At 46.5% G+C, this 23,820-nt stretch overlaps 1 protein-coding gene across 2 annotated transcripts in view; it reads right to left on the bottom strand.

Annotated features, from left to right (window-relative positions):
* LOC134342970 (transcription factor 12-like) overlaps positions 1-18,154 on the bottom strand; it is a 177,405-nt gene extending 159,251 nt beyond the window's left edge. For both annotated transcript variants that reach the window (XM_063041721.1, XM_063041722.1), the window contains exon 1: positions 17,914-18,154. In XM_063041721.1, coding sequence (XP_062897791.1) covers positions 17,914-17,982 — 69 coding nt within the window. In that variant the 5' untranslated portion in view covers positions 17,983-18,154. The remainder of the gene's footprint in view (positions 1-17,913) is intronic.
* Between the last annotated feature and the right edge of the window lie 5,666 nt (positions 18,155-23,820).

Here is a 23,820-nt window from a genome sequence, read left to right as displayed (position 1 = left end):
TGCCAGTGTCGCGGACTGAAGCCTCGCAGATCAGAACGCTGAGACAGCGGTGCACGTTACAGACCAGCATCGAAACTGCCTTCTCACTGTTGGCATGAACAGTTTTTTTTATGGATTCTCGGGGGGTTTGCTATTGCTTATATGGTGAGTGGTGGGGGGGGCTGATGCTTGTGCTGAGGTAGGTGGGGGAGGGGGAGAAGAGGGGGAGGGGAGGGAGAGAGGACTGGGGAGAGGAGGGGAGAGGGGGAGGGGGAGGGGAGAGGAGGGGGAGAGTAAGGGAGGGGGAGTGGAGGGGAGGGGAGGGGAGGGGAGAGAAGGGGGAGGGGGAGAGGACTGGGGAGAGGGGGAGGGGGAGGGGAGGGGAGGAGAGGGGAGGGGGAGGGGAGAGGGGAGGGGGAGGGGAGAGGGGGAGGGGAGGGGAGAGGAGGGGAGAGGAGGGGGAGGGGACGGGAAGGGGAGAGGAGGGGGAGAGGAGGGGGAGAGGAGGGGGAGGGGAGAGGACTGGGGAGAGGGGGAGGGGGAGGGGAGGGGAGGAGAGGGGAGGGGGAGGGGAGGGGGGAGGGGAGAGGAGGGGGAGAGGAAGGGAGGGGGAGTGGAGGGGAGGGGAGGGGAGAGAAGGGGAGGGGGAGAGGACTGGGGAGAGGGGGAGGGGGAGGGGAGGGGAGGAGAGGAGAGGGGGAGGGGAGAGGGGACGGGGAGGGAAGGGGAGAGGAGGGGGAGGGGAGAGGACTGGGGAGAGGGGGAGGGGGAGGGGAGGGGAGGAGAGGGGAGGGGGAGGGGAGAGGGGAGGGGGAGGGGAGAGGGGCAGGGGAGGGGAGAGGAGGGGAGAGGAGGGGGAGGGGAGGGTTGATGCTTTACTGCTGCTTGTGCATGAGGGGGTTTGGGTTCTAATTCTTTTTGTCATTTATTCTTTGGGGTTCTCTTCTGTTTCGTGGATGTCTGCGAAAAGTAAGAGTTTCACGTTGTATATTGTATACATTCTCTGATATTAAATTGAACCATTTAACCATCAAACTATTGATAGGCATTTTATCCCATTTCTGTACTTTAACCTCTAACATTAGGCTTTTCCTTTGTTCTTTGTTGAATGTTGTTCTATGCTGCATGTCGCACCCTGACCAAAACACCACAGTAAATTCCTAATACATGTATATGGCAAATAGAGTTAATCCTTGATTCTTCTCCCCAGCATCACACAGGGAGTGAGTGTCTTGTCTGGAACAGCCAATCACCAAAATACACTTGGGAGAATATTTTCCAGATTCCGAAAACTTGGCTACCTCTGACAAGAGTTTGGCAGAGTTGCCAAAACATTAGCATTGGGCCACCTGTGGTTAAGTGGAAACCCCAGATGTTACCCAACCACACTCTGAATTTGCAAATCAAAACCAGAGCAGATTAGTTCCAGAACCACCAGATCCACACAGCATGTGCACTCCAACCTGACCAAGGGCACAATTTAAACCAGAACTTTGACAGGCTTCCTTCAGAGAACAAAGTCCTTGCAAATAATCTCAGTAGCCACTTTATTAGGTACAGCTATACACCTGCTCATTAACACGAATGTTTAATCAGCCAATCATGTGTCAGCAACTCAATGCAGAAAAGCATCAAGAAATTCTGTTGTTGTTCAGACCAAACATCAGAATGGGGAAGAAATGTGATCTAAGTGACTTTGACCGTAGAATGATTGTTGTTGCCAGACGGAGTGGTAAAATATCTCAGAAACTGCTAATCTTCTGGGGTTTTCACGCTTAACGGTCTCTAGAGTTTACAGAAAATGGTGTGAAAAACAAAAAAAAAATCATCCAGAGTGCGGCAGTTGTGTGGACAAAAAATGCTTGTTAGTGAGAGAGGTCAGAGGAGAATGGCCAGACTGGTTCAAGCTGACAGGAAGGTGACAGTAACTCAAGTAATCACGAGTTACAACGGTGGTGTGCAGAAGAGCATCTCTGAATGTACAACACGTCGAACCCTGAAACGGATGGGCCACAGCAGCAGACCACGAACATACATTAGATGGCCACTGAGTGTGTCACAGGACTGCTCACAGCCTATGAAATACTTCTTGAGAGGCGGTGGCTGTTGCAATGCGAGACAATTCAATGGGTAACCCACTCACAGGGGTTATGAGGCAGTCAAAGAGTCTGCCCTTGGGATGAGATACCAAACCGTGCTAGTTCTGGTGGAGGCACAATTCTCCCACAGTCAAAGAGCCCGAGAGCACTACAGCACAGAAAAATACCCTGCGGCCCATCTAATCCATGCTGAAATGTTATTCTGCCTGGTCCCATCAACCCACACCTGGACCATAGCCCCTCTCATCCATGTACCTGTCCAAACTTCTCTTAAATGTGCAATCAAACTCACAGCCACCACTTCCACTGGCAGCTTGTCATGAAATTTGTTGTTTTGCAGCAGCAGTACAGTGCAATACATTAAATAATAAGAAATATTTTAAAAAGTGCAAAAAATACAGCCAAATAGTGAGATAATATTCATGAGTTCATGGGCCATTCAGAAATCTGATGGCGGAGGGGAAGAAGCTGCTCATGAAACACTGAGTGTGTGTCTTTCAGACTTGTGTACCTCCTCCCTGATGGTAGCACTGAGAAGAGAGCCTGTCCTGTTTGGCTCCTTGAGGTTATCTGGTCAGTTAAACTGCGAAGATACTTGTATTTACCTGACCTGGTTCTGCAGCCCTTAAATATACCTGCCCTGGTCTGGAACTGGACTCTCTGACGGTGGTGTCCGAAAAGAGGATGCTGTCCAAGTTGCATGCCATCTTGGACAATGTCTCCCATCCACTACATAATGTACTGGGTGGGCACGGGAGTACATTCAGCCAGAGACTCATTCCACCGAGATGCAGGACAGAGCGTCATAGGAAGTCATTCCTGCCTGTGGCCATCAAACTTTACAACTCCTCCCTTGGAGGGTCAGACACCCTGAGCCAATAGGCTGGTCCTGGACTTATTTCATAATTTACATATTACTATTTAACTATTTATGGTTCTATTACTATTTATTATTCATGGAGCAACTGTAACGAAAACCAATTTCCCCCGGGATCAATGAAGTATGACTATGACTATGAATTCACTCAGAATTAGAAACAAGAGAAAATCTGCAGATACTGGAAATCCAAACAACACACACAAAATGCTGGAGGAACTCAGCAGGCCGGGCAGCATCTATGGAAAAAAAGTGCCGTCGACGTTTCGCGCCCAAACCCTTTGGCGGGACTGGAGAAAAAACGCTGAGGAGTAGGTTTGGAAGGTGATGGGAGGAGAGAGAGAAACGCCAGGTGATAGGTGAAACTTGGAGGGGGAGGGATGAAGCAAAGAGCTGGGAATTTGATTGATGAAAAAGACAGAAGGCCATGGAAGAAAGAAAAAGGAGGGAGGGGAGGAGGAGCACCAGAGGGTGGCAAGGAGACAACATGAGAAAGGGACAAGTGAATGGGAAATGGTGAAGGGGTTGGGGGGGGGAAGGGGAGGCATTGCTGGAAGTTTGAGGAAGCGATGTCCATACCATCATGCCATTGGGTTGGAGGCTACCCAAACGGAATATAAGGTGAAGTTCCTGCACCCTAAGTGTGGACTTATCCTGACAGTGGAGGATATTGGAATGGGAATGGGAAGTGGAATTAAAATGGGTAGCCTCTGGGAGATCCCGCTTGCTCTAGCAGTTATGAGGGGTGATTGATAAGTTCGTGGCCAAAGGTAGAAGGAGTCAATTTTAGAAAACCTAGCACATTTAATTTTCAACATAGACCCCTCCTACATTTACACACATAGTCCAGCGGTTGTGAACCATACCGATCTTGGACCTCCAGAAAGTGTCCACAGCAGGGGTGATTGATAAGTTCATGGCCTAAGGTAGAAGGAGATGAGTTATACAGCTCTCGTTACATGCACATGCAGGTCAGCTCTTCGACTGATTATGCAGAAAGTTTGAAGTTAACAACTCATCGGGGTGATTGATAAGTTCGTGGCATAAGGTAGAAGAAGATGAGTTATTAACTTCAAACTTTCTGCATAGTCAGTCAAAGAGTTAACCTGCACGTGCATGTAACGAGAGCTGTATAACTCATCTCCTTCTACCTTAGGCCACAAACTTATCAATCACCCCTCGTAGACCAGTGAAGAGGTCTCCCAAGCTACATCGGGTCTCACGGATATACACGCCACACCAGGAGCACCGGACACAATACAGGTGTGTTGTGTGACCCCAACAGGCTCACAGGTGAAGTGTCGCCTCACCTGGAAGGACCGTTTGAGACCCTGAATGGTAGTGAGGGAGGAGGTTTAGGGGCAGGTGTGGCACTTGTTCCACTTGCAAGGATAAGTGCCAGGAGGGAGATCGGGGTTATCAGAATCAGCTTTAATATCACTGTCATATGTCGTAAAATTTGTTATTATATAATAACTAAAAGACTATCTGCAGCTTCTTCTGATGCTGTGCAGTGACCTTTCCATACCAGACAGTGATGTAGCCAGTTAGAATGCTCTCTGCAGTACATCTGTAAAAATTTGCAAGAGACTTTGGTGACATACCAAATCACCTCAAACTTCTAATGAAATATAGCTGCTGCTGTGCCTTCTTTGAAATTGCATCGATAAGTTGGGGCCAGGATAGGTCCTCAGAGATGTACATTCCCTTCCGCTCACATCCATACTGGCCAAATAACTACTATAAAGAGATCTAAAGGCCACTTTGCTTTGGCAGTTCACGTGACATTTGCCCAGGTGCTTCTTAATGCGAGTCTTTCCCTCCCCTCCACTACACCCTCAACAAACCTCCTGGGAAGGGGATAGAAAATGTGCCTTTGATCACCTCTTAATCTCCTACCTTTCATCTTAAACCTCTGTCCTCATCTTGGACTCACCCATCAAGAGAAAAGGATACTTTCACTATTCTTCTCCCTCATAGCTTTATGTTGATCTGTGAGATCATCTCCACTTGAGGAGTTTAGAAAATTCCCTCCAATCACCTCTAAACCTCCTACCTACCTCTCACCTCAAACTTCTGGCCTCGTCTTGGGCACACGGGAATAAAAAAGATTTTTACTATACATCTCCCTCGTAGTTTCATCTTTCTGTGAGGTCATCTCTCGGCCTCCTCCACTGTATGGAAGACAAACCCATCCAGAGCAACGTACCAAATGCTGAGGGAACTCAACATCTATAGAGAGCCAGAAACAATTGATGTTTCAGGCCGAGGCCCTTCACCAGGGCGGGAAATGAAGGGGGAGGAAGTCAGATTAGAAGGTGGGAGGTTGGGGTAGGTTAGGAGTGCAAACTGGCTGGTGATAGGTGAGGGTGAATGGGATGAAGTGAGAAGCTGGGAGGTGATAGGTGGAAAAGTGAAGGGCCAAAGAAGAAGAATCTGATTGGGGGGGACAGTGGACCATGGGAGAAAGGGAAGGGGGAGGGGAACCAGATGTGAGGGACAAGAGGAGGGGAACCAGATGTGATGGGAAGGTGAGCAGAAGGGAGAGAAGAGGTGAGAGGTAAACCAGAATGAGGAATGGGGAAAGAGAGAAGGGGAAGAGGGGAGAAATTACTGGACGTTAGAGGAATTGATGTTCATACTGGGAGAGAATGGGTTGGCAATGCTAATTCTCCCGCTAACCTTGTCCCTTTGCCTGGTTAGTCTCTCCTCCCCATTCTGTCCCTGGTCTAGCTTCCCCAGTAGTTCACACCCTTCGCCCTCCCGTCCTGTGGTTCTTAAGAGTTCACCATTTACACACTCCAATGGTAAAACAATCGCTAGCTTGGCTAATCAAAACAATCCCTCCAGTTACCGTGCTCTACGGGTTTATAACCCATAAAAATAAGGATTCTAGACACAGGCTTTCCAAACAGTTTCAGTCACACCATCACATCGGTTTGTAGGCAGCAAATGACCTGAGGGACAGTTGGGAGCATCCGAGGATGATGCCTGGGTTAGTGGGAGCAGGAACACTACTCCCAACACAGACAACACCACGGACAGGCATTATTCTTCTATATTCACCTGACTTGTGGACACTGATCTATAGGTTTAACTGAGGTACTTGTTGTGGAATAAGACTGTAGGATGTTCGAATCCCTGTTTAAAATTTTCCATTTCTGCGTCTGAAATAATTATTATGGTCTGGTCATGTGATTATGCCCCCCCCCCACCCCGCCCGACCGACAGTGGAATTTCCTGGTCCTTCTAGGCCAGGCGGAGGCAGATTTAAATGCTCAGTCTGGCTTTGCTAGGGAATTATGGAGGTTGGATTTGATAGTGGGTGAATAGTTATTATTGGAAAGTTAAGGACAAAGTGAGAAAGCAGGTTTGTACATAAATGTTTATTTTTCATTTATTTACTTGTAATTTTTTTTTCTTCACATCTTTTGGGCAGCTTTTGAACTTTTTCCTCCTGGCACTAAATAAAACCCCTTTGCACTAACATGTTGTTGGGGGTTACCATCTGCGTTTTTCCCAACTGGTGACCCTTGTCGGGCACGCTTACCCACACCTGATAGCAAAGTGTGATACAGACCGCTCCACACTTTCATTATTCCCATAACAGAGAAACATTGTATCATTTCTTAATGCATGCATTACTAAATGACAATAAAAGAGGACTGTGTGTCCTCATTATCTAATCTAATACTCTAATCCAGGCACCCTGGTGGATCTCCTCTGCATGCAGAGATCCAAAGGGTAAACACGTGACAGTAAACGGGAATCCATCCCTCTCCCCTAATCTCTCTAAATTGCCATGTAAATTGATAAGGTGGTTAAGAATTAGTCGGGAAATTGGATTCAGGAGCCGCAAGGTATTATTGCAGCTCTATAAAACTCTAGACCACACTGTGTTCAGTTCTGGTCACTATAGGACGGATGTGGAAACTTTAAAGAGGATCCAGAAGAGATTTACCAGGATGCTGCCCGGACTGAAAAGCCTGTCTTATGAGGAAAAGTTGAATGAGCTAGGGCTTTTCTCTTTGGGGCAAAGGAGGACAAGAGGTGACTTGATAGAGGTGTATAAGATGATAAAGTTTAAAGTAAATTTACTATCAAAGTACGTAACATATATATTCACCATATTGTGCGGAGAGTCAATGGTGGAAATCGCTAATACAAAGGGGCATAACTTTAAGGTGGTTGGAGGAGAGTTTAGGAGGGATGTCAGAACTAGGGGGTTTTTTTAAGCACAGAATGTGATGCCAGAGATCGTGGCAGATACATTAGGGACATTTAAGAAACTCTTAGATAGGCACATGGATGATAGAAAAATGGAGGCCTGTGCGGGAGGAAAGGGTTAGATTGTCCTTACAGTAGGCTCAACATCATTGACCGAAAATTCAAGATTCTTTATTGTTTATTGCAGGCAGTGAAAAAGGCGAATGGTATGCTGGCATTCATAGCAAGAGGATTCGAGTACAGGAGCGGGGAGGTACTACTGCAGTTGTACAAGGCCTTGGTGAGACCACACCTGGAGTATTGTGTGCAGTTTTGGTCCCCTAATCTGAGGAAAGACATTCTTGCCATAGAGGGAGTACAAAGAAGGTTCACCAGATTGATTCCTGGGATGGCAGGACTTTCATATGATGAAAGACTGGATCGACTAGGCTTATACTCGCTGGAATTTAGAAGATTGAGGGGGGATCTTATTGAAATGTATAAAATTCTAAAGGGATTGGACAGGCTAGATGCAGGAAGATCGTTCCCAATGTTGGGGAAGTCCAGAACGAGGGGTCACAGTTTGAGGATAAAGGGGAAGCCTTTTAGGACCAAGATGAGGAAAAACTTCTTCACACGGAGAGTGGGGAATCTGTGGAATTCTCTGCCACAGGAAACAGTTGAGGCCAGTTCATTGGCTATACTTAAGAGGGAGTTAGATATGGCCCTTGTGGCTACGGGGATCAGGGGGTATGGAGGGAAGGCTGGGGCTGGGTTCTGAGTTGGATGATCAGCCATGATCATAATAAATGGTGGTGCAGGCTCGAAGGGCCGAATGGCCTACTCCTGCACCTATTTTCTATGTTTCTATGTTTCAATACACAAGTTTAAAGGAAAATCAAATGACTGTTATTCCAAATCTGATGTAACATAAAAAAGCAGTAAAAAAAACACAATAAATATATTTTAAAAGGGATTCTATAAAACACCATGTACAAATAACTGTTGAGTACGTTCATATACAGTGGCATGCAAAGGTTTGGGTGCCCCTGGTCAAAATTTCTGTTACTGTGAATAGCTAAGTGAGTAAAAATGACCTGATTTCCAAAAGGTATAAAGTTAAAGATGACACATTTCTTTAATATTTTAAGCAAGATTACTTTTTTATTTCCATCTTTTACAGTTTCAAAATAACAAAAAAGGAAAAGGGCCTGAAGCAAAAGTTTGGGCACCCTGCTTGGTCAGTATTTAGTAACACCCTCTTTGGCAAGTATCACAGCTTATAAATGTTTTCTGTAGCCAGCAAAGAGTCTTTCAGTTCTTGTTTGGGGGATTTTCACCCATTCTTCCTTGCAAAAGGCTTCTAGTTCTGTGAGATTCTTGGGCTGTCTTGCATGCACTGCTCTTTTGAGGTCTATCCACAGATTCTCGATGATGTTTAGGTTGGGGGACTGTGAGGGCCATGGCAAAACCTTCAGCTTGCGCCTCTTGAGGTAGTCCATTGTGGATTTTGAGGTGTGTTTAGGATCATTATCCTGTTGTAGAAGCCATCCTCTTTACATCTTCAGCTTTTTTTTACAGACTGTGTGACGTTTGCTTCCAGAATTTGCTGGTATTTAATTGAATTCATTCTTCCCTCTACCAGTGAAATGTTCCCCGTGCCACTGGCTGCAACACAAGCCCAAAGCATGATCGATCCACCCCTGTGCTTAACAGTTGGAAAGGTGTTACTCTCATGAAATTCTGCACTGTTTTTACTCCAAACATACGTTTGTTCATTGCGGCCAAAAAGTTCTATTTTAACTTCATCATTCTACTGGACTTGTTTCCAAAATGCATCAGGCTTGTTTAGATGTTCCTTTGAAAACTTCTGACGCTGAATTTTGTGGTGAGGATGCAGGAAAGGTTTTCTTCTGATGACTCTTCCATGAAGGTCATATTTGTGCAGATGTCACTGCACAGTAGAACAGTGCACCACCACTCCAGAGTCTGCTAAATCTTCCTGAGGGTCTTTTGCAGTCAAACGGGGGTTATGATTTGCCTTTCTAGCAATCCTACAAGCAGTTCTCTCGAAAAGTTTCCTTGGTCTCCCAGACCTTAACTTGACCTCCACCGTTCCTGTTAACTGCCATTTCTTAATTACATTACAAACTGAGGAAACGGCTACCTGAAAATACTTTGCTATCTTCTTATAGCCTTCTCCTGGGCATCACTTATTTTAATTTTCAGAGTGCTAGGCAGCTACTTAGAGGAGCTCATGGCAGCTGATTGTTGGGACAAGGTTTGAGGAGTCAGGGTATTTCTAAAGCTTTGAAATTTGCATCACCTGGCCTTTCCTAACAATGACTGTGAACAAGTCATAGCCCTAACAAGCTAATTAAGGTCTGAGACCTTGGTAAAAGTTATCTGAGAGCTCAAATCTCTTGGGGTTCCCAAACTTTTACATAGTGCTCCTTTCCTTTTTTCCACTCTAAAATTGTACAAAACAAAAATAATACACCAATCTTGCTTAAAATGTTGAAAAGAATGTTTCATCTTTAACTTTATGACTTTTAGAGATTAGTTGATCTTCTACTCACTTAACTATTTCACAGTAACAGAAATTTTGACTAGGGCTGCCCAAACTTTTGCATGCCACTGTATACATAAAACTTGCTTATACACATACATAGCTTAAATACTCTAGTAGGGCCAATACAGTGCTGTAATGTGCTATGTTCAATGTTCTATGTTCCTCGGACCATCTGGGATCCGACCGTGAACCATGTTTAACTCAGACCCACATCTGACAATTTGCCAATTGAAGCAATTTACATAAAAAAACACTTTACAGCTGCTTTCATGTCCCTTTGAGAATTCCTCAAAGCTCTCTTGCTGCCAACAAGATACCTTTGAAGTGTAATAGAGGGGAGATGGAGCCAATTTGCGCACAGCAAGCTCCCACACGAGGCGAGGCGGTAAAGATCCTGATGGTGCAGTGACAATTATCAGCCCCGGATCACCAGAGTAAACTCCTCTGCCCTGGTTTATGACTGTGACCGGGGGTCTTTCTCAGTCCATCACGGGTAAAGCCCTATCTGCCTCTGAGCACATCTACACGGAGCCCTGTTGTGAGAGAGCAGCATCCATCATCAAAGACCCCCACCATTCAAGCCACGTTCTCTTCTCACAGCTGACATCAGGAAGGAGGTACAGGAGCCTCAGGACCCACACCACCAGGATCGGGACCAGTTATTACCTCTTAAACCATCGGGCTCCTGAACCAGAGGAGATAACTTCACTCACCCATCACTGAACTGTTCCCACTAAAAATGCACTAACTTTCAATGACTCTTCATCTGTGTTCTCGATGTCTATTACTTATTTATTGTTACTATTTTCTTTTCTTCTCGTTTTGTATTTGCACAGTAGGTTGTTGAGTGCAGTCCTTCATTGATTTCATACTTCATGAATTTATTGTGAATGCCTGCAAAAAGGTGAATCTCAGGGTTGTATACGGTCTGTATGCAGACTTTGACAATAAACTTACTTTGAACCTTGAATTTAAGGGAGTGGAAGGAGCCTCAACTGAATGACAAGACCCCAAGAGCTCAGCAGTCCCTCAGTATGGGTAATTGGTTTATTACTGTCACACGGACAAAGATGCAATGAAATTCCAGACATATGTACATATAGACGTGTACCTCAAGGTAGTACAGAACGCTGAATCGAGTGCCACAGTTACAGAGAGAGTGCAATGTAGGCAGACAAGTCGAGTGCAAGGACCATAATGAGGGAGATTGGGAGATCATGAATTCATGATAAATATCCTCCCTATCTGTGACATTTACCGGGGATGTTGTAGACGAAGGGCCCAAGCATTGTTAGAGATCCCTACTACCCATCCCACAACAAGACCAGAAGACATAGGAGCAGAATTGGGCCATTTGGCCCATTGAGTCTGCTCTGTCACTTCATCATGGCTGATCCATTTTCCCTCTCAGCCCCAATCTTCTGCCTTCTCCCCATTTCCTTTCATAGCCTGGCCAATCAAGAGTCTATCAACCTTCTACATTAAATGTATCCAATGACTTGGCCTCCATGGCTGTCTGTGGCAACAAATTCCACAGATTCACCACGCTCTACCTAAAGAAGTTCTTCCTCACCTCCATTTTCTTTGACCCACTACCATGCAAGAGATTAAGATATTCCCTATTTGTGACATTTACCAGGAGCGTTGTATAGGAAGGGTGCAGAAACATCATTGGAGATCCCTATCACCCATCCCATAATCTCTTTGACCCACTACCATCAGGAGGGAGGTACAGGAACATCAGGACTGGGACTGCCAGACTTGGTAACAGCTTCTTCCCTCAGGCTGTGAGACTAATGAATACCCTGCCACCACTAATGTCTCATCACTAGGACAGTGTGCTGTTTACCTGTGCTACTCAATTCACATGCATTTTCAATTATATTTTATTAACTTATTCATGGTAATATTTTGGCTTATGTGCTCTGTGTGATATATATTTTGTCAGTTCACCGTGGTCCAGAGGAATATTTTGGTTGTATATATGTGCAGTGAGATGAGAATAAAGTTGAACTTGAATTTGAGATGCAAGGACATGCATATTGAAAAGTGCCAGTAACATCATGGAGGTTTGTAGTCTGTTTGTCCCATTCCCATCAGGGAGGAGGCTACATAACCTCCACACCATGACCACTGTTCTTGAGTCTGGTGGTCCTGGCATGGATGTTTGTAGCCTCCTCCCCGTTGGGTGTAGGGCAAACAGTCCATGAGTAGGGTGAGTGGGATCCTTCATGATGTTACTGGCCCTTTTCTGCCACCTTTCTCTACATATGTCCTTGAAGACGGGTGGCTGGTGCCAGTGATGTGTTGGGCAGTTTTGACTACCCGTAGTAGAACCTTCCATTTCCCAATAAAGAAGATGCTATTCCACAGCTCTCGTCCCAATGTAAAACCAATAAAAAACCTATCCAGTAATATCACCCCACCTCCCCAAGGTAAAGATATTTCCTGAAGACAGAATTATTGCATGCAACCATTCATCTCAAAAAAAACCCTTTAAAGCCACATTCCATCACAAGCCGAGTGTGAACAGTATGGGTTGGAGAGAAAGGGGAGGGGATTAGGGGGTCAAAGGGAATGAATCTGGTCCTTGCTCAACAACAGTTATTTTCCCCAAGAAGTAAGGCTGATCAATACCTCCACCTACAGTGGTGTTAGAAAGTTTGTGAACTGTAGAATGCTCTCTATTTCTGCATAAGTATTACCTAAAATGTGATCAGATCTTCACGCACGTACTAAAACTAGATAAAGAGAACCTAATTAAATAAGTAACACAAAAACATTCTACTTGTTGATTTATTTATTGACAAAATTATTCAATATTACGTGTATTTCTTGGAAAATGTATGTGAACCTTTGCTTTCAGTAACTGATGTGACCCCTTTATACAGCAATAACTTCAACCAAACATTTCCGTTAACAGTTGATCAGTCCTGCACATCGGCTTGGAGGAATTTTAGGCCATTTCTCCTTACAAAACTGTTTCAACTTGGTGGGCTTCCTTGCCTGAACTGCTTACTGCAGGTCCTTCCATAACATTTCTATAGGATTAAGGTCAGGACCTTGACTCAACCATTCCAAAAAAATTGTCTTCTTTTTAAACCTTTCTGTTGTTGATTTACTCTTATGTTTTGGATCATTGTCTTGTTGCAGTACCGAACTTCTATTAAGCTTCAAATGACGGAACACTACCCTGACATTTTCCTGTAAAGTGTCTTGATAAAATTTTGAATTGATTTTCCCTTAACAATTGCAAGTTGTCCAGGCCCTGAGTCAGCAAAGCAGCCCAAACCGTGATGCTCCTTCCACCATGATGTACAGTTGGGATGAGGTTTTGGTGTTGCTGTGCAGTGCTCTTTTCCCCTCCAAACATAGTGGTGTGCATTTCTGGCAAAAAGTTCAACTTTTGTCTCATCTGTCCACAGAGCATTGTCCCAGAAGCATTGTTGAACATCCAGGTGGTCTTTTGCAAACTGGAGACGTGCAGCAATATTTTTTTGGAGAGCAGAGGTTTCCTCCGTGGTGTCCTTCCATGAACACCATTCCTGTTCAGTGTTTTTCTTATAGTGGACACAGGAACAGACTTTAGCAAGTACTGGATATTTCTGCAGGTCTTTTGCTGTTACCCTTGGGTTCTTTTTCACCTCATTCAGCGTTGCACATTGTACTCTTGGCATGATCTTTGCAGGACGCCCACTCCGCGGGAGAAGTTTCCTCCATTTGTGGACAACTTCTCTTCCTGCGGACTTGGTGAACCCTCAGGTCTTTAGAAATGCTTTTCTAACATTTTTCAGCTTCATGCATCTCTGCAATTCTTCTTCTAAGGTCCTCTGAAAGTTGTTTCTATTGAGGCACGGTGCACATCAATAGATCTTTCTTGAGAAGAGCAGGCTCTGTGAGTAACCTGACTTTGTGTGTCTTTTTTATTGGGCAGGGCACCTCTACAACCCACACCTCCAATCTCATCTCATTGATTGGAATGCCTGACTCTAAATAGCTTTTGTTGAAGGCATTAGCCCAGAGGTTCACATACTTTTTCCAGCAAATACATGTCACATTGGATAATCATTCTCAATAAATAATGAACAAGTATAATGTATTTGTGTTCTTTATTTAATTGAGTTCACTCTATCTAGTTTTAGGACTTACATGAAGATCTGATCATATTTTAGGTCACATTTATGTAGAAATAGAGAAAATTGTACAGGGTTCACAAACTTTCTAGCATCACTATACTATTTCCACCACTACTTTGTTATTTCCTGTCAGTCACCTTATACACAGCGTGGAGTCACCTTAAGGACATAGAATCAATCTATGTGTATAAACAATCTTATATTTATTGTGTTTTTATAATTATTATCTTCTTTTTCTTTTGCATGTCTGTGCTGCCTCGGATCTGGAGTAACAATTATTTCATTCTCTTGTGTACACTCGTGTACTGGAAATGACATTAAACAATCTTGAATCTTGAATCTTGCTCAATGGTCTGATCAAAGGGGAAAAGCAGGGAGATTAATGCAAGTAAAAAAAAATAAAATTTAAAGCGAAGCAATTTGGTACACATGATAAATAAACAAATCTTGAAATCTCTCCAGTCAATCAGCAATCCGACTCGGTGTCAAAGTCAATTTTGCAGAAACCCACACAACACACATAAAATGCTGGAGGAACTCAGCAAGCCAGGCAGCACCTATGGAAAAAAGTACAGTCGATGTTCTGGGCCAAGAAACCCACACAGTTTTCATTCTTTTAAAAACGTCATGATGGGAGATGGGAACAGGAGAGAGAAAGGGGAAAAATGCAGACTCCATCTCACATCATGCGCCAATAAGTTTTAATAGGCAGATTTTAATAGGTCTTAAATACATTTCTCTTAACTTCTGGTATTTTCTCCCCCTCCCTCCTCTCTTTTTCCATTCCCCTTTCTGGCTCTCCTCTCACTCCTTCCCTTCCCCTCACCTACCCATCATCTCCCACACGATCCCCTCTTCATTCCTTTCTTTTCCAAAGTGCAGTCTCCTGTCAGCTTCCTTCTTCTTCTTCAACCTTTGCTTCTTCCACCTATCACCTCCCAACTTCTCACTTCATCCTCTCTCCCCACCCACCTGGTCACCTATCACCTCCCAGCTTCTCACTTCATCCCCTCTCCCCACCCACCTGCTCACCTATCACCTCCCAGCTTCTCACTTCATCCCCTCTGCCCACCCACCTGGTCACCTATCACCTCCCAGCTTCTCACTTCATCCCCTCTGCCCACCCACCTGGTCTCACCTATCACCTCCCAGCTTCTCACTTCATCCCCTCTGCCCACCCACCTGGTCACCTATCACCTCCCAGCTTCTCACTTCATCCCCTCTCCTCACCCACCTGGTCTCACCTATCACCTCCCAGCTTCTCATTTCATCCCCTCTCCCCACCCACCTGCTCACCTATCACCTCCCGGCTTCTCACTTCATCCCCTCTGCCCACCCACCTGCTTACCCATCACCTGCCAGTTTCTCACTTCATCCCCTCTCCCCACTACCTGGTCACCTATCACCTCCCAGCTTCTCACTTCATCCTCTCTCCCTAGCCACCTGGTCTCACCTATCACCTGCCAGCTTCTCACTTCATCCCCTCTCCCCACCCACCTGCTCACCTATCACCTGCCAGCTTCTCACTTCATCCCCTCTCCTCACCCACCTGCTCACCTATCACCTGCCAGCTTCTCACTTCATCCCCTCTCCCCACCCACCTGGTCACCTATCACCTGCCAGCTTCTCACTTCATCCCCTCTCCCCACCCACCTGGTCACCTATCGCCTCCCAGCTTCTCACTTCATCCCCTCTCCCCACCCACCTGCTCACCTATCACCTCCCAGCTTCTCACTTCATCCCCTCTCCCCACCCACCTGGTCACCCATCACCTGCCAGCTTCTCACTTCATCCCCTCTCTCCACCCACCTGTTCACCTATCACCTGCCAGCTTCTCATTTCATCCCCTCTCCCCACTCACCTGGTCACCTATCGCCTCCCAGCTTCTCACTTCATCCCCTCTCCTCACCCACCTGGTCTCATCTATCACCTCCCAGCTTCTCACTTCATCCCCTCTGCCCACCCACCTGGTCACCTATCACCTGCCAGCTTCTCACTTCATCCCCTCTCCCCACTCACCTGGTCACCTATCGCCTCCCAGCTTCTCACTTCATCCCCTCTCCTCACCCACCTGGTCTCATCTATCACCTGCCAGCTTCTCACTTCATCCCCTCTGCCCACCCACCTGGTCACCTATCACCTGCCAGTTTCTCACTTCATCCCCTCTCCCCACCCACCTGCTCACCTATCACCTGCCAGCTTCTCACTTCATCCCCTCTCCCCACCCACCTGGTCACCTATCACCTCCCAGCTTCTCACTTCATCCCCTCTCCTCACCCACCTGGTCATCTATCACCTGCCAGTTTCTCACTTCATCCCCTCTCCCCACTCACCTGCTCACCTATCACCTGCCAGCTTACAGTCCTCCCCCCTCCCCATCTTCCCCCTTCCTTTCGAGTCCTGATGAAGTGTCTCGGCCCCAAACGTCGACCGTTTACTCCCCTCTATAGATGCTGCCTGGCCTGCTGAGTTCCTCCAGCGTTCTGTATGTGTTGCTATATGTGTTCTATATTGCCAGCGTCTGTAGAAAATCCTTTGTGTTTATAATATCTAACTTTGGCCCGTTGACCAGGCTGCTTAATCGTGATTGCAACAGAGCAGTTGACAGAAGACTGAGGCCCAGTAATGATCAATACTCACTCCCATGACAACGTGATGTGTCAAGGGAGAAAAAATGTCCATTACACAACTGGGCTGAAGAAGATCAGCGATCTCCGATAAGGCGGGTGCGCTGGAGGGGATGGGATGGGAAGGGAGGGGCCTCTACTAGAATATAAGGGAACTTCACTATATTAGCCTCCTAACCAACACCACAGTCAGAATATCTAAGAGCTGACAACCTGAGGGAATTTCACCCATGTTGGCCTTCTAACACCCCAGTCAGAATACAGCACAGGACGGGGTGTGGGCAGGGATGGCAGAGAACGGTTCGGATTATCTGTCCAGTTGATAATATTTCAACAATCAACAGATTTCTTGATGTCTCTCACTGTAATCAGAGACAAAGTGGGAGAGAGAGAGAGAGTAGGAGAAAGAGATAAAGTGGGAGGAGGAGAGAGAGACACAAGGTTGGAAGAGAGAGACAGTGGGGAAGTTAGAGAAAGACACACTGAGTGAGAGAAACAAAGCGAGCGAGAGAGAGAAAGACATGAGAGAGACAGAAACATAATGAGAGAGAAAAAAAAACATACTGAGAGAGAGAGAAAGACACAATGAGAGAGAGAAACTGGAGAAGGAGATATAAAGTAAGAGCCAGGCAGATCCGGAATACAAAGTGGGAGAGAGCGACATGCAGGAGTGGAAACGTGAGAGCGGGTGAGTGCGTCAGTCCATCGGTGTCAGAAACACAGTACAAACATTTATATATTTTCTCAAAATCAATCCCCACGTAGTTCTCAACACGACTCGCCTCCTTTTCTCCCCCAGAGAACATGAGGGGAAGGTCGAAGAAAACAGCTTCATAGATCAGACCCTGTTTTCGAGCGGCCTTTCATTTGAGAATCCCACGTTTCGCTCCTCGATTGTGTTTGTTCATCTTTCAACGGTGGCACCGAGCACAAATGCCAAACCTACATCTCACATCAAGAAACGGGGACGGGAACTTCATCAAAACTTTTTTCTTCTTCTTTTGAAACAAACGACCGCCAAGCTTCTCTCTCCCACAGCCCGGCAAATGCCGTCCTGCTTCTCAAAAAGTTCCGAAACAGATATTTGCTTTAAAGTTCCGAAACAGATAACTTGTTTTAAAACTGCATGCGGTGTTGCTGCCGCTGCATCACACAATATTGTTAAACCCTGTCAGAAATAACTGCCAGGAGATACTGCGATGCTGGAAAACCCCAGATCAAAATTAAAATACATTTAAATATATATATATATGCACATCAAAGACACAAAGGCAGTGTACGAACATATAAGAGCGTAAAGTTCCTGCACAAGCGATCGATAACTGAAGGGAACAACTGTTTCAAACAATCTCCCTGAATTCAGCGCACAAAGACGACACAATACAAAGAAAGTGGTCAAACAAGCCTTAATACTTACAGTTTTGCCATTACAGAGATACATCAAGGAATTATTCCCAACCCCAGGTACTGGGTACGCACAGTACATGATTGCACAGTTTTGATAACGCCTCGAGTCAGAATTTAGTAATTCCCTCGGATAAAAGTGGACTGGGAGAAGAGATTAAGCAAAACACTGACTCGCCTTCCTCGGTCTAATTCCAAGTCTACAAGATCCCTTTTACCACATGGCCCTCGTCTAGAGCCACATGCTGATGAGGAGCGAGCCATTCCTCTCCCAGTTAAAGGGGAGGGCGTGTTATTTGGCAAAAGATCAAGGAATGAGATGGACTGAACCAGCGAGGGAGCTGTGAACTCCGCGGAGGCGATCAATTCTTAAAGGGAAACAAAAGTCAGGGAGGAATCTGTGTGTCATTCAGCACCCGAATGCAACTGGTGTTCTGGAGTGTTTTCGGGAGGGAGAGGAGCAGAGAGCGCGACGGAAAAATCTGCAGCGAGTTGTAAACTCTGCCGGCTCCATCATGGGAACTCGCCTCCCCAGCATCGGGGACACCTTCAAAAAGGCGATGCTTCGAGAAGCGACATCCGTCACTGAGGAACCCCCATCACCCAGGGCAAGTCCTCTTCTCATTGCCACCATCAGGGAGGAGGTACAGGAGCCTGAAGACACACAGTCAATGTCTCAGGAACAGCTTCTCCCCCTCCGCCGTCAGATTTCTGAATGGACACCTCCTCAGTATTTGCCCTCTCTTTTAGCACTAGTTTTATTTTATATATATTTATTACTGTAATTTATAGTTTAGTATAATGCATTGCAATGCACTGCTGCCGCAAAACAACAAATTTTACAGCGTTTGCGGGCAACGTTAAACTTGATTGTGCTTCTGACTGAAGAAGAGATTCTACAGATGAGCCAGGGCACACACTCACACAAAATGCGGGAGCAACTCCAGAGGTCAGGCGACGCCCCCGTGCTGCCGTTCTGCAGGCTGCTTTCAGGGAGATGTGCAGTTGAACATAGCGGATTGAACGCCCAAAGCAGGCAGCCCTAACTTCAAGCATTACCACGGCCAGAAAACCTCAGGGAAAATGGTTCTCCAAGCACCACCCTCCCGGGGAATGTTTCACTTCCACGCCATCCAGAATTCAGGATGGCAATGGGAGTCTCAGGTCTCTCCTCCGGCATTACCACTCTCCCAACTACCCTGCCCTATTCATTTTGATTCCTATCCCCACTCCCGTTCCGACAGGTCAGTCCACGGCCTCCTCTTCTGCCACGATGAGGCCACTCTCAGGTTGGAGGAACAACCGCTCGTATTCTGTCCGGGCAGCCTCCAACCTGATGGCATGAACATTTCTCCTTCCGGTAATTTATCCCCTCCCCTTTCCCCCTTCTTCCATTCCCCACGCTGATCTTTCACCTCATCTCCTCACCTGCCTATCACCTCCCCCTGGTGCCCCTCCTCCTTCCCTTTCTCCTATGGTCCACTCTCCTCTCCCATCAGATTCCTTCCTCTCCAGCCCTTTACCTTTCCCACTCACCTGGCTTCACCTGTCACTTTTTCAGCCAGTCCCCCCACCCCCGGGCCTTTTTATTCCCGTATCTTTCCCCTTCCTTTCCAGTCTCAGCCCGAAACATGGACAATTTATTCATTTCTGCCTGACCTGTACAGTCCCTCCAGCATTCTGTGTGATAACGCTCTGGACTACCGGCGTCAGCAGAGTCTCTTCTGTTTATATCCTGCCCTAAGCATTCCCTACCCTGGCCCTGGGACCTCAGAACCACACTGGCAGCAAGGTATATCCCCAGTCCAGACAGAACAGAGAGGGAGCTGAGTGTTTAAGGACATTCCCTCCAAAGGATAGTAGCAGCAGGTATCTCCAAGCCAGCACTTCTTGATCATCAGGAGGGGTGAGGGTTGAAAGGTTACCAGTATAGGGGGAAAGAAACATGGTAGTGTAGCAGTTCGCGCAACACTTTCAATCAAGATCGGGGTTCAATTCCCGCTGCTGTCTCTCTCGCATGGATTTCCTCCTCATGCTGCGGTTTCCTCCCACGTCGCAAAGGATGTACGGGTTAGGGTTGGTATGTTGTGGGCACGTTATGTTGGCGCCGGAAGCCTGGCGACACTTGCGGGCTGCCCCCAGCACATACCTCGCCAACCTGATTGGACGCAAAATGAGACATTTCGTTGTATGATTCAATGTGCATGTGGCAAACAAAGCTAATCTTCAGATTACAGCCACATTGGCCATTAAATTATTGAAGGGTAGAACAGACTCTCTACTCCTGAATTCAGGGTCCAAATCAGAATCAGGTTTATTATCACTGGCAAATGTCGAGACATTTAATGTTTTGCGGCAGCAGTACAGAGCAAAACAATAAAACAAACTACAGATTGCAATAATAGCAACACACATCAAAGTTGCTGGTGAACGCAGCAGGCCAGGCAGCATCTCTAGGAAGAGGTGCAGTCGACGTTTCAGGCCGAGACCCTTCGTCAGGACTAACGGAGGGTCTCGGCCTGAAACGTCGACTGCACCTCTTCCTAGAGATGCTGCCTGACCTGCTGCGTTCACCAGCAACTTTGATGTGTGTTGCTTGAATTTCCAGCATCTGCAGAATTCCTGTAGATTGCAATAATATATGTGTTACAATAAGAATAGATAATAAAATAGTGCAAACAGCGAGCAAAATAGTGAGGTAGTAAACTCACTACTTGATCGTTTCAGAAATATGATAGCGAAGAGGAAGAAGCTGTTTCTAACACTCTAAGTGTGTGTCATCAAAGTTCAAAAATTTATTATCAAAGTGCATATATGTCACCATATACAACCCGGAGATTCATTGTCTTGCTGGTGTACTCAATAAATCCAGTAACTATAATAGAATCAATGAAAGGCCGCATCTACAGGGCACAGAACCAGTGTGCAAAAGACAGCAAACTTTGCAAATACAAAGAGAAAGATAAAAATAATAAATAAACAATAAATACTGAGAACATGAGGTGAAGAGCCCTTGAACGTGAGCCCATAGTTTGTGAGAACATTTCAGGGAAGGGGTGAGCGAAGTTGTCTCCGGTAGCAATGAGCAGACGACATGTCCTGGGTGGTGAGGGTCCTTGATGATGGATACAACCTTTTTCAGGCACTGCCCTTTGAAGATGTCCTCGTTTCTGGGGAGCTAGTACCCATATTCTGACTCTGATCCCACATATTAGAATTCTTTCTTTTCGGCATTCCGCATGAGCCATGCCAGGTTTTACATCCAACCTCAGTTTAACTTTTCGGCGGAAAGGTGGTTTTCCCATCCCGTCCTGCCCCTAACCAGCATCCCGAATCTCATCTCCACCCGCCACAACTTGAAGCACGGATCAGCAAAGCACCCCACCCCGCACGCTTTCCATTCTGCGGTAACTGTGAATGAGGGAACGTTGCAAAGCCGGAGACAGAGCCGCAGCCAGTGGAATGGGCTGGGCTGGTGTTCCTTCATCGTTGCGACACGAGTGACAAGGCTGTCGAAGGCGTTAGAGGTTCGCACTTGTTTCCCTGCTATGGTTTTCTCGTCTCACACTCACTGCGCTAACGAGGAGTGACAACGACCAGAGCTGAAAATTGGTTTAACCAAAACCGACCGAACAACAGAGCTGCTTAACGGGCTGTTACTGCAGATTAGGATTGTGTGTGTGTGTGTGTGTGTGTGTGTGTGTGTGTGTGTGTGTCAGTGTGTTCATGTGCGTGTGTGTGTGTGTGTGTATATATGCATGCGTTTATGCAAATGTATTTGACTTTGTGCGTGTCTGAGAGACAGAGGTAGAGCAGAGGTGTAACAGGGGGAATTCCAGCGCTCGGGACCCAGACAGCTGAAGGTGTGGCCGCCAATGGGAGATCAACAGGAGCCAGGTCTCTGAAAGGTGGATTACAGAGATCTCGGGGGGGAGGGGCAGCGGATCATTCAGAAGCAAAACTGTTCATACTGTTACTGTGAGCTTGACGCAGGCGACGCCCACTCGCCCCTGCAAAAAGCACATCTCACCTGCAAAGGACGTTACAGAGAGTTGCTAAGAGATACTTCCCTTTTCTCCCAGGGTCCACTCTCCGCCCCTACCAGGTTCCTTCTTCTTCAGCCCTTTACCTTTTCTACCTGTCACCCCCCAGCTTCTCACTTCATCCCCTCTCTCCCACCAACCCGCCTTCCCCTCTCCCCCTCCCTCCCAGCCTCACCTGTCCGCCTCCCCCTCCCTCCCGGCCTCACCTGTCCGCCTCCCCCTCCCTCCCAGCCTCACCTATCACCTGCCAGCTCGTACTCCTCCCCCACCTCGCAACCTTCTTACTCTGCCTTCTGCTCCTTCCTTTCTGATGAGGATCTGGGTCTGAAACTTCGACTCTCTACTCCTCTCCATAGATGCTGCCTGACCTGCTGAGTTCCTCCAGCATTTTGTGTGTGTTGCTTAAATTGACATGTTTTGCTCTGTGCCTCCAGGTTCGTCTGGTGGTCCCAGGAGGGAAGTTTAGACAAATGGGGAGAGGATAAAGGATGGGATGTAATCTCTGAGCCAAGGGGCCAGTCTCTCACTATGACTCCAAACCTAATGTCCACATGTGGACACATACACTCAAGTGAAAGTGCTCATCACTGCCCGGGTATTAGGAGCACGACAAAGGCCATTCAGCCCATCTTTCAATCTCTAGTACATGATCTATTTGACACATGTTGAAAACCTTTTGAATTTGAGTTTAACTTTGACAGGTTCAGGATGCCTGTGAACCCATTACACCAACAATTGTCCAACCCGGCAGTCAAGGTCGCCCAGCAAGATCCCACATACAGCATGCTGGTAATGATGGTCAACAATTTTCCCTCTGGTTCAGAGCAAGGGGTCAGACTCATTGATGCAAACAACATATTTCACTGTATGTTTCTATGTTTACCGAGTGTGTGTTCATGGTCTTCTGCTGCTGTAACCCATCCACTTCATGTCGTGCGTTCAGAGAAGCTCTTCTGTATGTCACCGTTGTAACATGTGGTTGATTAAGTTACTGTTGCCATCCTGTCAATTTCAACCAGTCTGGTCATTCTCCTGTGCCCTCTCTCATTAAAAAGGTGTTTTTACCCACAGAAACTGCCAATCACAGAATTTTTTTTTGTTTCTTGCACCATTCTCTGTAAACTCTAGCGATTGTTGTGTGTGGAAATCCCAGGATATCAGCAGTTTCTGAGATACTCAAACCACCCCGTCTGGCACCAACAATCATTCCACAGTCAACATCACTTAAATCACATTTCTTCCCCATTTTGATGTTTGGTCGGAACAACTGAACCTCTTGACTGTGTCTGCATGCTTTTATGCATTCAGTTGCTGCCACTTGATTGGTTGATTAGATATTTGCGAGATTAACGAGTAAAAGTACCTAATAAAGTGTCCACTGAGTGTATGATGTCATGGCATTAGAGAAACAGGCCCTTCAGCCCATTGATTCCATGTTGACCATTTACACCAATCACATTTTTATTCTCCCCACATTCCCCTCAACTTCAAATGCCCCAAAGACTCTCACCCTCACCCACAACCGGAGGGGAATTTCCAGCAGCTAGTTAACCCTTTGACTCTGCATGTTGCTGGGATTTGGGAGGGAAGCAGTCTACCTGGGGGAGACCCCCACCATCACAAGCAAACTCCACACACAGACAGACAACCGGCGGTGGCTGGGATTGAACCCAGTTTTCTCAAGCTCTCGTACAGTGGCTTTACCAACCGTGCCATTGAAATGCCCATCAGAACCTGCAAAGAAACGTTTTACAAATCAATATTCATCAATAAAATAGCCTGGCCTTTATTACATTGCTGTTTGTGGCAGCTTCCTGTGCATACATTGGTTCCAGCATTCCTGACCCCCATCAAAGCTCCTCCACTGACACATTGGA

The sequence above is a fragment of the Mobula hypostoma genome, chromosome 2 (genome assembly GCF_963921235.1).
Source record: "Mobula hypostoma chromosome 2, sMobHyp1.1, whole genome shotgun sequence".
NCBI lineage: Eukaryota > Metazoa > Chordata > Chondrichthyes > Myliobatiformes > Myliobatidae > Mobula > Mobula hypostoma.
This window is presented reverse-complemented; position numbering and strand designations above follow the sequence as displayed.